The sequence below is a fragment of the Phodopus roborovskii genome, unplaced genomic scaffold (assembly GCF_943737965.1).
Source record: "Phodopus roborovskii unplaced genomic scaffold, PHOROB, whole genome shotgun sequence".
Classification (NCBI taxonomy): domain Eukaryota; kingdom Metazoa; phylum Chordata; class Mammalia; order Rodentia; family Cricetidae; genus Phodopus; species Phodopus roborovskii.
This window is the reverse complement of record NW_026126603.1, coordinates 1513986-1526149: the sequence shown is the minus strand read 5'-3', so window position 1 is coordinate 1526149 and position 12164 is coordinate 1513986. Positions and strand designations below refer to the sequence as shown.

The 12164-nt window shown below is 45.1% G+C and overlaps 1 protein-coding gene across 2 annotated transcripts in view; it reads right to left on the bottom strand.

Annotated features, from left to right (window-relative positions):
• Window positions 1–7989, bottom strand: part of Fam171a1 (family with sequence similarity 171 member A1) — a 116326-nt gene extending 108337 nt beyond the window's left edge. Inside the window, exon 1 of one of the 2 annotated variants that reach the window (XM_051205893.1) lies at window positions 7858–7989. Coding sequence is in view for 1 of the 2 variants with exons in the window: in XM_051205892.1 (XP_051061849.1) it covers window positions 3723–3819 (97 nt within the window). In the remaining variant the exon portion in view is untranslated. Of the gene's footprint in view, window positions 1–3722; window positions 3974–7857 lie in introns of those variants that run through there. The other variant, XM_051205892.1, reaches the window with a different exon arrangement.
• Window positions 7990–12164: the final 4175 nt, after the last annotated feature.

Sequence of the window (12164 nt, the reverse complement as noted above, 5' to 3'; positions counted from 1 at the left end):
CAATTCCAAACCATCTTGTAGTTTTCACACAGGAGGCTGTCCTTTTATACTTTATGAAAGATAAAGGGTTTTAAAATATTTGATGACTATATTAGACATACATTTGACAATCTTACCCTCCCTACTAGATTACCCAGTATAAGACAGCTTTACCTAACTGGCTCCAGGGTGGTTATCTGTGGCTTCAGACTGAGACTGGTAATCACTACAGCACCAGTGCTGACTAATCTAGGCTTTAGTGACTCACATATCTGATGTCCAAAAGGCCTTCTGCCTAGCTCGGCATTTCTGGGAGCATGGAGCGTGGTGTTGTATGCTTATGCTGTCCTTAATACAACTTCCTTTGTGCACTGTGGGGAAAGTGACATACCTAGAGGTGAACATGGCAGACTGCCAGGAGCTAGCCTTTCTGTCACATGCACATTTCACCTTACTTCAAAGATTCTTGGCTAATTATATAAAAAGGACATCAGTGATATCTTCTAGTTCATTTATTTTTACAACTAGATAATAAGATGTAGAAGGATGAGGGAAAAATACATCATCCTTTTGAAACCCAATGGGCTTTGTAAGTCCAACTGGTCCATGTTCCCGAATGCCAGCCTATGAGTTATATTTAGAAATTACAGTCTTAGGTTAAGGAAGGAGTGTATCATATTGGCTGCTCTTCCTGATAGCCATCATATCTCCAACCCTATCCATTGCTTCTCTGTCTTTCACCTGAACACAGTTTTCTGAACTTCAGTTCAAGTTCAGTAAAGAAGAGGCTTCTGGGAAAGAGAAGGGGCCAAACATTCACTCAAATATCATCACAGCAGATGATAGATCTTCTGAGATGAAGGAGAAGTTAACATATCACTAACATTTCTGTCAGATAATAACAAATAAAGATCTTATGACAAGAGTCTAAGCACCAAGCCCTTTACCTAATGTTGACCCTTCTTTTGGCACGTGGAGTTGGGCTTCAAAATGACATCTCGGTAGAGTGCATTTGCACAGCCCATCCTTGGAGAAGACTCTTCTCTGATCGATCCCCTCAGTGTGACTTTGTAAGAGGCACAGAGTCATTAGTCAACTCTTTTAAATAATGCCTTGGGTACAGTTCCCACGAAATGATACTGTATGTATAATGAGGTACAATGCAGATGAAACAACTAAACGCATCCAGTCATAGTCTAGAGAAGAGTTTACAGCCACAGCCAGTCGCATGGCCACTAACTGTTGCATTATGCAAGTCTTTTTTGCAGGCTCAAAGCATTTCCACCAAGAGAAGTCAAGCCTTAAATTTTATCATGAATATTTAAAGAGCAGAGACACTACAGATGTGCATCTCCTCAGATACCAAAATGAAGCTTCACGTATTAAAGGATGTATAGTTGAGTCCTGCAAACTGGCTGTAATCCTAGAGTAGATGGTTTCTGTATGTTTGAGGCTTCAGTAGTTGTCCTGAAGTAATAGCCAAGCGCTGTTCCTATACAATGTTTGTTCAAGCTATGAGTCAAGCTCATTTCTATAATAAAAGCAAAGCTCTTAACAAACTGGATTTCAGAGGAAGTATACAAACTTCCTAAAATACATGAAGATAAAAGGACTTCAGGCTACATTGTGGTACATACTTCAGTATTTCCAACTTTTCCCCCATCTAGCACTGACTATATGTGCAACTGACAAATTTGCAATTGGCTTACATATGCACATAAGCGGGTCTAGCACTTGTTTTGCTTGTATACTGATCTAGGAGAGCAGAAAAAACATGAATCGATAAACTATGTTAGGAGAATGACAGACATTGAGAAGCTTTGAAGAACTTGGCAAGTTAAAGGTACCCTCCAATGTCAAGAGAAATTGTCCATTTCCTCAAAGACCCATCAGCTCAAAATCCAGGTGCCAGGTGTTGTGACAGGGACTTTTGATACATGTGTTGAAATTGACACAGGAAATAGATCAAGAAAGAAATCAATCCAAAGGGAACAGAATCCATCTTCCATTGAAACTTTAGGATCTATCTATTCTCACAGGATCTAAATATTCTCACAGGTTGGTCAGTTCCCTCTTGCTCCATTGAAAATTCCGTTTCCAGGGGTTCAGCAATAAGACCTTACTAAAAACATGGTCTTAGACCTGCAATCAGTAGGGTTAGTTCTCCCCATCCCCCATGATTTTTTTCAGTTGAAGCCATGCCTTTTTCTATTTCATAAATGCATGAATTCTATTTCCATGTATTGCTCTTTCAATTACAAAACAAAAAGCCCAACCTGCCCTCAGAAAATAATGGCCTCATTGAGGCAAAAATATCATTCATTAAAATAGCTGATTCAACAAGCAGTTGGATATAAATGAAAGAAGCTACCATTCAGTACTGATGACCTAATGTCCTAAGTACCCCCTCCTACTGAGACTTATGGTCTTGGTACCTTGCCAATGCCTTCCTTCTATAACATACATTACTAAATTTACACCCAACTCCTAATGGTCATATTTGACCATCAACTATGGGTGCAGCAATACATTTAAAAGATTCCAACCAGCGATTCATCAAGCACTACACATCGAAACCATCAGGGTTTCAGTGGAAGTCAAGGTTTCCCTAATACTAAGTTCCAAAGGTGGGGAAGACGGGTGAGGCAGGACCCTGTAACAGGGTACAGGGATGAAGCACTCCTTCATTCAGCCTGTAGGGCTAACTTAGCAGGGCACACACCTTTCTGCCAAAATCAGGAAATTTGGTAAAGGTCTGAGTGTCTGCAGGAGCTCACAGAAGCCCAATGAAGGCCCCTCCCTAACCAAATTAACTCAGGGCAAGAGGTGCCCTGGATAGATTCACAGATGCTCAGCTGCCGGCCTTAGTCGCTTCTCAGGAAAAGGCCAGCAACAGAGAAACACTACACTAGACTTTGTCCCCACAAAATCATGTCAAGGAAGCTCCACGGTTGTCCTCAAATAAATCCTGATTTTTTTTTTTTTTTTAACGTGTGGCGACCACATTACTTGTGCTGCTGGAAAGCAGATTTGTAAGAGGCCAAAGATTAGACAAAAGGCAGGAGCTGGCGACAGACAGACATGGAAATGGTTTTAAGTGATTAGGTTTTCCCAGTTCCAGTTCTCTCTCTTCTCACGATGATTCCTGTGGCTGCCTAACAAATCCCTAAAGGTCGGAAACAACATAGGACGGGGGGGGGGGGGTTAGAAGACCCCGAAACTTTCCTAAACTGCATCATCAGACCTCGGGTCGCCAGGGTGCAGGGGGCACCCCGGGGCGGCGGCCGCCCCCTCCCTGTTACAACAAAAGGGCTGGGCGCAGCCTTCATGCTGGGACTCCAGGACCGGAGCTCCGGGGACCCCAGAGAGGGAAGCAGAGCGAACAGCGAGTCCCACGTTGCCCTCTCTCGTGGCGGGGGCTATGGAGCCGCGTGTCCGAGTCATGCATAAAGGAAAGCACCTCGGATGTAAGCAGAAGAGTCGCCAGCGGCTGCCACCTAGGCTGCAGCCCGAGCAGCTGGTGCCACCCAGATCCCCAGAGAGCATCTGCGCCGCGGGCCCAGCGTGTTCCCGGGGCGGCGCCGCCCCCGGCTATCGCGACGTGGGGGCTGCAGGACCGCGGTGCAGATCGAGCCGCTGGGCCTCCGCCACAATGCGGCCCGTGTCCAGCCGCCACCGCTGCCGCGCCAGGCCCGGGCGCGACACAAAAGCGGCCCCCGGCCCCGCCGCCGCCGCCCACCGACCTTGGGCTCCCGCGCCGGGTTCCCGCAGCGTCTTGGTGACCGCCTTCCAAACGTGGCAGCCGAGCAGGCAGAGCAGCAGCGCGGCGGACCTGCTCATCTCCGCGCCGCGGGCGCCGCGGGCCGCTCGGGCTCGCCACTCTCGGTCACGGGCGGCCGGGCGCCGCGCCTCCCTCCATGGCGCTGTGGCTCCGCGCGCCCGGCCAGACGCCCGATTGGCCGGGGCCCCGCAGCCGGCCGCTCCCTCCTCCGCGCCCCGCGCCGGGCTTCCCCCGACCGCCGCGGCCGCTCAGCCGGCGCCTTAACCCCTTCCTGCCCCGCCCCGCGCCCGCGGGAGCGCATGGGCCCCGGGCCCGTGGTGCCACCTGGCGGCCGCCGCGCCGCGGGTGTCCCGCGCGTCCCCGGACCCTGGGGCTCCCATTCCCGGCAGCGGTTCAGCTGGCCAGAGACTTTCGACGTCATGCTCGGTTACCTGCGGGTCCACAGGAAGCATTGGAGCCTAGGGCGTGACCTCTCACCCTGCAGCTGTCCAAATCACTATTCTGACTTCCCCCAGGGTACATTTGACAGCCAGTCTTACAGGTAGCTTAATACCTAAACCCAACTGCAAAAGGCCCAACGCTATAGGTTCGGTTCTGCTTGTATAGCATTAGGAGGGAAAGGTAAGGAGGTTCCTCTGATAGAGGCCCTGGGTGATTTTTTTTTTTTCCCTCCCTCTCCTCACCTTCGTTTTATGGAAGAAAAAAAAAATCCAATGGTGTGTTAAAACACAATGGGAAAAACTATTCGGAAATATTGCAATAGGAACTGTTATAATGAGATTTTGTAGTTAGGGGACATATATTTTGCTCAGCTTGGGACTTAGCACAGACAAACGTGTGGGGGGGCATTAGGGATAGGAATCTAGCTAAGGTCACACAGGAGGACTTTTATTGAAGGCAGGTCAGTGTGCTCAGGCTATGAAGCATGCTCAGATCTGGAGTGATTGAATATTTAGGATAAGAGACAGGGGTTGCTAAAGCTAAATTTTACAAGAAGGGAACCTAGGAGATAAGAGGCCTAATCAGAGAATCAGTCACACTCCACAACTGGCTTGGCATGGTGACCTGTTCTTGTGATCCAAGCACCCTGGAGGCTGAGGCAGGAGGTTCTCACCATTAAGGTTAGGCAGAGTTACACAGTGGGACTTTGTCTCAGAACAACAAAGGGAGCGATATTTCTATTTACAGATGAGACAACAGAAGCTAAAGAAGGCTAAGGAACCTGTTTGTAAGGACACAGCATGGCAGTGGCTGTGATGGCTGTGTGTGTGTGTGTGTGTGTGTGTGTGTGTGTGTGTGTGTGTGTGTGTAGATTGGATTGGCCTGTGAGCATGTCTGTGGAAGACAATCTTGATTGTGTTACCTGAAATAGGAAGATCTGCCCACTGTGAATGGTACCATTCCTTAGGCAGGAGAATTAATTCTGAACAGGGTAAGAGCAGAGAAAACAAGCTGAGCATTAATGGGCATGCATCCATTTCTCTCTGTTCCTGATTATGGATGTGATATGTTGAATCCCTCCAAGTTCCTGCCACTATGGCATCCCTGCTATGAACTCTAAGCTGGAACTGTAAGATAAAATAGTTCTTTTTCCCCTAAGATGCTTTTGTCATGGCATTTTATTTCAGCAACTGGTTGGGGTAGGGGTGGGACACAACAACAACAACAACAACAACAAAACAAAACCCAACCGGAAGAATATTCTAATAAAATCAGTTCTGTTCCAAAGTTAAAGCTCTTTGCCCAATCTCCAGAGATCCTATGTCAAAGAATGCCACCTTTAGTACCACAATTTCCCTTTCTACTTACACAGTCTTGCTGCCTGATTGTTTCCCTACAAAACCCTCATGCCCACCCATACCCTCTAATGCATCACCAGCCAGGACTGCAGTCACCCTAACAGTCCCCTTGCTGAGGACCTCAGCTCTGAGGAAAACTACCTTAGAATCACCATGTGCTGAGAACTGCTTCCAGAACAAGAGGCCAAGAGGAGGTTCATTACTGCAGTTTTATTAAGTGGTGGCGGGCACATAATATACCAGAAAGACAATGAAGGATGATGCTTGCCCAGTTGACATTTCATGAACAAATTCTTGTGATACACAATAAAAACTAGAGGATGGCAATGCCCATATGGGTTTGATAGTTACCTTCATGCCCCGAGCTACAATATGCATAAATTGTATACCTGTATAGGTAACTGATAAATAGGAAGTCAGAAAGAAACCCAGCTATTAGGGACAGCCTCACTGTCTCCTTTTCTCTCTAGCCTTACAGCCACCTTACTGTGATTCCAGGTCCAACTCCTCGCTAAAAGAAGGAAATGAAAAGCTTGCTGAGCCCTCAACTCCTACTTGGGCTCCAACCCTTAGCAACGAAGTACAGAGTAGCTAGATGGCTGGGCGGGGCATGGCTACAGCTAACAGGAATGATCGAAACAAAACCTCTCCCAGAGTTAAAACTTGTTCATTAGAACACTCTTGGAGAGCCGAAGAGATGGGTCGGTGGGTAAATTGCTTGCTGTGTGAGCATGAGGACCTGAGTCTGAATTTCCAGGATACATTAAAAGCTGGACTCAGCAACATTCCCAGGTGCTCCTAAGGCAAGACAGGAAGTAGAGGTGGGAGAATTTCCAGAAACTCATGAGCTAACTAGCCTAGTATACAGAGTAAGAAAAACCAAGAGATCAAGCAAGGTGGAAGGCTCAGGCCCACACCTAAGACTGTCCTGTGACTGCCATGTGCACCCTGGAAACCTTGCCCCTGCCTGCCCCCACCACACACTTGAGCACGTGCTCATGCACACACACACACACACACACACACACACACACACACCAGATAAATTCTGAATTTGGGATACATGCAAATGTACATGCAAATGTATATTGGGTAAACGTTCACATCATCTTTCAGGATGTGGTCCACCTTGTTTTTTGAGACAGGATTTATTACTTGGAAGTTACTCGCTTGGATAAGCTGACTGGTCAACAAGCCTCAGAGATCTCTGTGCCTGCCTCCCTTAGTATATACCACCAGACAGCTTTGTTATGAGTTCTGGGGACTGAATTCATGCCTTGTGCTTGCAAGGCAAGCACTTTACCAACTGCCTAAGTCATCTTTCCAGCCCCGGGGCTTCTTACTATATGCCACTCACTGGACTCCAGTATTTTCTCGTAATGACTTCTTTGATTGATATTGTTTCTATTTTATAAGTGAGAACACAAACAAGATTTAGTGTTATTACATCATTTGCCACAGGTATAATACAGGTCTGTTGGTTGCAAGCTCAAACTACCTATAACATGTCTTCTCCAAGAACAAATTGAAAGCAAATTGCTCATCACTGCCAGTGGTGTCCAGAGAGGTCTGAGTCTAGTTCCCAGCATGGTGTCAGTGTCCATTTCTAGGCTTTGATGGTGCACTTCTGATGTAGAAGATGCTGCCGTTTGTGAAACTGTGGAAGGAACAGGGCCTTTGGTAATACCTTAGTAGTTTATCGTGATTTCAAATAATGTTTCTGAGAGCAAACACATCTGTTCTATGTCTTTTTGTCTAAGCCTTGTTATTCACACTGGCCACTGGTGTGTGTGCTGCTGCTGTATAGCTCTAGAACATTTAAAGGAGCAAAAAGTCCTAGTAAAGACTACAATGCTAAGTACAGATATTTAAATGTGATGGTTGTTAATATTACTATTATCATTACTGTGTGTGTAACAAAGCTCTTGTGGAGAATATAGCCTTTAAAGTCTATGTACCTTCATAGCAACACCAAGGTTTGCATAGTGTCTAATCATGGAGAAACATTTTGGGGACCACCCCATCCTATTTTGCAAATGCCACTGAGAAACAGAAAGAGGTTAAATGAATTGCAGTCTGCATGCTGCAAGCTGGTCCCCAAGCCAAGAAGAAAATCAGCCCAGAGAAGCAGTGTCTCATCTCATGGATATTTTCCAGTTTCTTGGGTGGGAGGCTAAAAAGACACAAATTCTGCGCTATTGCACAAGCGAATACATTTGCGAATCATGCATCCAGAATTATGTAAGAATGAAATAGTCACACTTATCCTTTACCGGAATAAAAAGAAGTTGGTTTTACCTTTTTCTCATGTTCCGATCATCAGACACCCACTCAGCAACTGCAGGCAGGGAAAAAAGTACTTAAGAGGGCGTGTTTGCAGAACAATGGAAGTCGGGAGTGTTCTTCCCTTCTAGAACTTTTCCTGTTGCTTTTATTAAAATTGCCCATTGTTTTGAGTAGAAATGACTTATGACTGTACATATTTGAAGTCGCTTGAGTGTGCAGTATTTTATTTCAGTTTTGATGCTTGTGCCAAAAGAAAGCAAGCTACATGCAGATCTTTTTCCTGTACAAAATTTCCAGAGACCTTGACTGTAGAACTGTGAGTCAAGGTTTCTTAGCACAAGATTGTTTGTTCTAGCAAGCTCTTTCCTGGGGTTGGCACCCCTGTGGTGGGATTTTAATTGTCTGAGTCCACTTTGAGAGCCATTATGCTGTCCCCATTTCCTCTCCTACTCCCTGCCCGAGGTCCCCCACCCCTTAATCAGAACCTCTAGCGAACAGCTAACTTGGTAGGAGCATTGTGTAGGTCAGGAGTGTGGCATGGAGGAGTGCTGTTTGCTGGCATCTTTATTACAGTTTAGATTAAATGTACCCAAAGTTAGGAATTGTAAGGGCTTAGCATTTTAGTCTAAACTCCCTTGCAAACCATTAAAAGAAAGAAAAAAAAAATGGAACGGGGAAGGCTATGGATGCAGTTCAGCTGGTAGAGTGCTTGTCTAACTTGCAGAAAGCCTGGGGTTTTGTCCCCAGCGTTGCATAAAACTAGATGTTGTGGCATATGCTTTTAGTTCCAGTATTTGGGAGGTAGATCTGGAGGATAAAGAATTCGAGGTCATTCTTGGTTACATGGTGAATATGAGGTTGGTCAGGGCTGCATGAGTGCCTGTCTCAAATGATTAAATAAATGGAAAGGGGAACACTGATGGGGGACTTCTGTATTCAGGTGAACACAAATTTGGGTCTCTTATGTGGGGCTCAGAGCTCTTTGTAAAGCTTGTGCTTTTCCTACAGTCTTTCTTAGACAAGCTACAACTTTCTTTCCTTCCTGAATGCATGGTGGCAGCTTTGTGGGGGAACTTGTGACTCTAGAGAGGCAGCTGATGTAAATTTCTGCTTCTGCAGGTTCCTGGTTAATGCTCTCCCTCCTGTGACCCATAGTGAGTAAGGAGTCTGGGATACTTTGCAGGTCATTGATCAATAGGGGCTAGTGCCAATGGGGAATCAGCTTGTTCAGCAGTTCTTCAGGGCAATGCTAGCTTTTGAATGCCAAGGAGAAGTTTCCAGTTCTGCTTTTCTCTGACTCTGACTCTGACTCTGACTTGCTGTCCCCAACAAAGTGAGCTCAAGGGAGGAGAAACAGTGAGTGTTGTCATTCTAACTGTGAGGTATCTGTCTGTGACCCTGGCTCTAGGTCTGAAGACAGAAGCAAGGAATAGAATGTGGATTATAAAGATGATATATACATCATATGTATGATATATATGTATCATATATATGTATGTATTTATCTTGAAGAGGGTAGAGAGATAACTTAATCATTAAAGTGTTTGCTATGCAAGCAGGAGAGCCTGCCTTCAATCCCTGAAACTCACATAAAAAGCTTAGTGAGATGTACATGCTTATAATCCTAGTATTGGGAAGGTGGAGGCAAGTGAATCCACAGAGCTTGTTGGGTACACAGTCTAACCTATGTGGTGAGTTCCAGGCCAGTGGGAGATCCTGTCTTAAAAAACAAGGTGGCTGTTGCCCAAGGAATGACAGCCCATGCACATACCTGTACAAGTGCACACACATGTGTACTGCACACACATGAACAAAAATCACCTTTTTTAGGATCCTTGTGATTGCCTTGTCTTCTATACCATCTTCTAAATACCTATTTCTTGGAGTTGATAGTTAAAATAACAATATTAATAATAGCTGTTATTAATAGTATGCATGTTTATGTGGGTGTGTGCGTATATACACGCATACACCCATGTGAAGAGATCAATGTCAGGTATCTTCCTCAATCGCTCTCCAGTATTTCTTTGTTTCTTTTTTCTTTCTTTATTTTTATTTATTTGTTTATGTTTGAGGCAGGATTTTTTAGTGAACCTGTAGCCTGTTGATTTGGAATGACCAGCTGACTGGCCAATGAGCTCCATGAATCTTCCTGTCTTTGTACTCCAGTGGCAGGGTTAAAGCCACTGCACCTGGCTTTTATGTGGAAGCCTGGGATCTAAACTCATCTTTATCCTTACAGGGCAGGCACTTTAGCAGCTGAGTCATCTCCCTAGCCCTTGATAGTTCTTATTTATTCAGATCTTGTAGTCTGCACTCATTGCCTTCACTGATACTTAGACTCCCTGGAAGCAGGGATTTTATTACCACCATCTTTTGAGTGTCAAGAAAAAAATGTTTGGCACAGAGGAGATGGTTGGTAACGATCAGTCTCTAGTGATGTAGCTAAGTGGTAGAGCACGTGGCTAGAATGCTGGAGGACCTAGGCTCAATCTCCAGCACTTCAATAAAATGAATCAAATAAAAACCGGTGAGGTGATGTAGGAAAAATTCCATCTTACAGTGAAGAAAAACATTTCCTTCTCAATTTTCTAAATATGCTATAGTTTTGCTCTCCTCAAAATCAACAAATTGGCAAGTATTTATGAAGTTCTGACCATGAACCCAAAGTACACATGGGTAAAGTCAAGACTGTACTCCCAATTTTGAGCTCATCCCACCTTCTAGAACTTCCATGTCACTGCTGTTGTTTTTTTCCTAGAGATTTATTTATTTTTTACAGTGTGTGTGTGTGTGTTTGTGTTGCCACATGTGAGGCAGCCTGTGGAGGCTAGAGAAGGGTGTTGGACTCCCTGGAACTGGAAGTTCTGGGCAGTTGTATACTGGGAAACCAACTCTTCTGGAAGAACAGCAAGTGCTCTTAACTGCTCAGTCTCTCCAACTCCAAGAGTTACTTGTATTTGTATTTGTGGTGTGTGTGTGTGTGTGTGTGTGTGTGTGTGTGCGCGCGCGCGCGCGCGCACGCGCACACACACACACGCAGGTGTGCACACACACATCGTTGGTCCTCTTCAAGGCCAGCAAGCACTCTTAAACCACTGAGCAATGTCCCCAGACACAGTCAGAAACTGCTACTCTTCAGAAATTTCACCTCAGATAGGCAGGCGCTGCTTTCCCAGTCTTGAGCTAAACCAGACATCCGGTTCTGAACTGTAGCTAGAGATAACAGTGGACATGCTAATTTTCACCCTTGAACTGACTCTAAGTCACCTAAGCTGAGAGGAGAAAGTGTAGATTCTTTATCAATTGCAGGATTGATGGCAGCACAGGCCACGTTGCGCTGTACCCTAGACATACTTGCAACTGTTTCAGGGGGGCAGAGTTTGATTCGGTCAGACAGTGAGATTCAATTCCAAACCTTTAGAAAGAAGCTTTTGGAGAGAGGCAAGTTTTTCCAACGGGAATTAATGAGAGAGAGGCTAAAGCCAGCAGCTGTTGGCAGCCATACTGCTACCATGAGGTAAGAACTTAAGCCTGGACCCCAAAGAGAAGGAAAGAGGGAGACCAGCCCTTGAATCCAACCAGTATCCAAAGCTACCTCTTTCTGGGATTTCTCCACATGTCAATCTAATAATGTCCTTTTCTTTTCCTTTAAATCATTTTGAACTAGACTTTCTATAAAGTCAAAAGAATCCACACAGTTTATCAGAAATAGTGGGCTGCCATAGTTCAGTGCTCCTGGATGCTGCTTGTTGGATGGGATGACACTGAATTAGTTTCTCAAGTCCTTGACTATGATTGCTTTCACACTGAGAATCATATCCCAGAAGGCCAGACACTTTCTGTGAGGCAGGTCAAACACATGACAGGGCTGGGAAAGCAAGTTCATTAGGCAAATTATCCACCATACAAGCATGTAGACCTGAGTTTGGATCCCTAACATCCATGTTTTTAAAAAGCTGGTATTCAGTAGCACAAACACTGAGATCAGCAATTAATAAATTGGACCTCCTGAAATTGAAAGGCTTCTTTATGTAAGGCAAAGGACACAGTCAACTAGACAAAACGGCAGCCCACAGAATGGGAAAGATATTCACCAACCCCACATCTGACAGAGGCGTGGTTTCCAAAATATACAAAGAACTCAAGAAACTAGTTACCAAAACACCAAATAATCCAGTTAAAAAACGGGATACTGAACTAAACAGAGAATTCTCAATAGAGGAATCTAAAATGGCTAAATGATACTTAAAGTGTTCAACATCCTTAGCCATCAGGGAAATGCATATCAAAACAACACTGAGATACCATCTTACTCC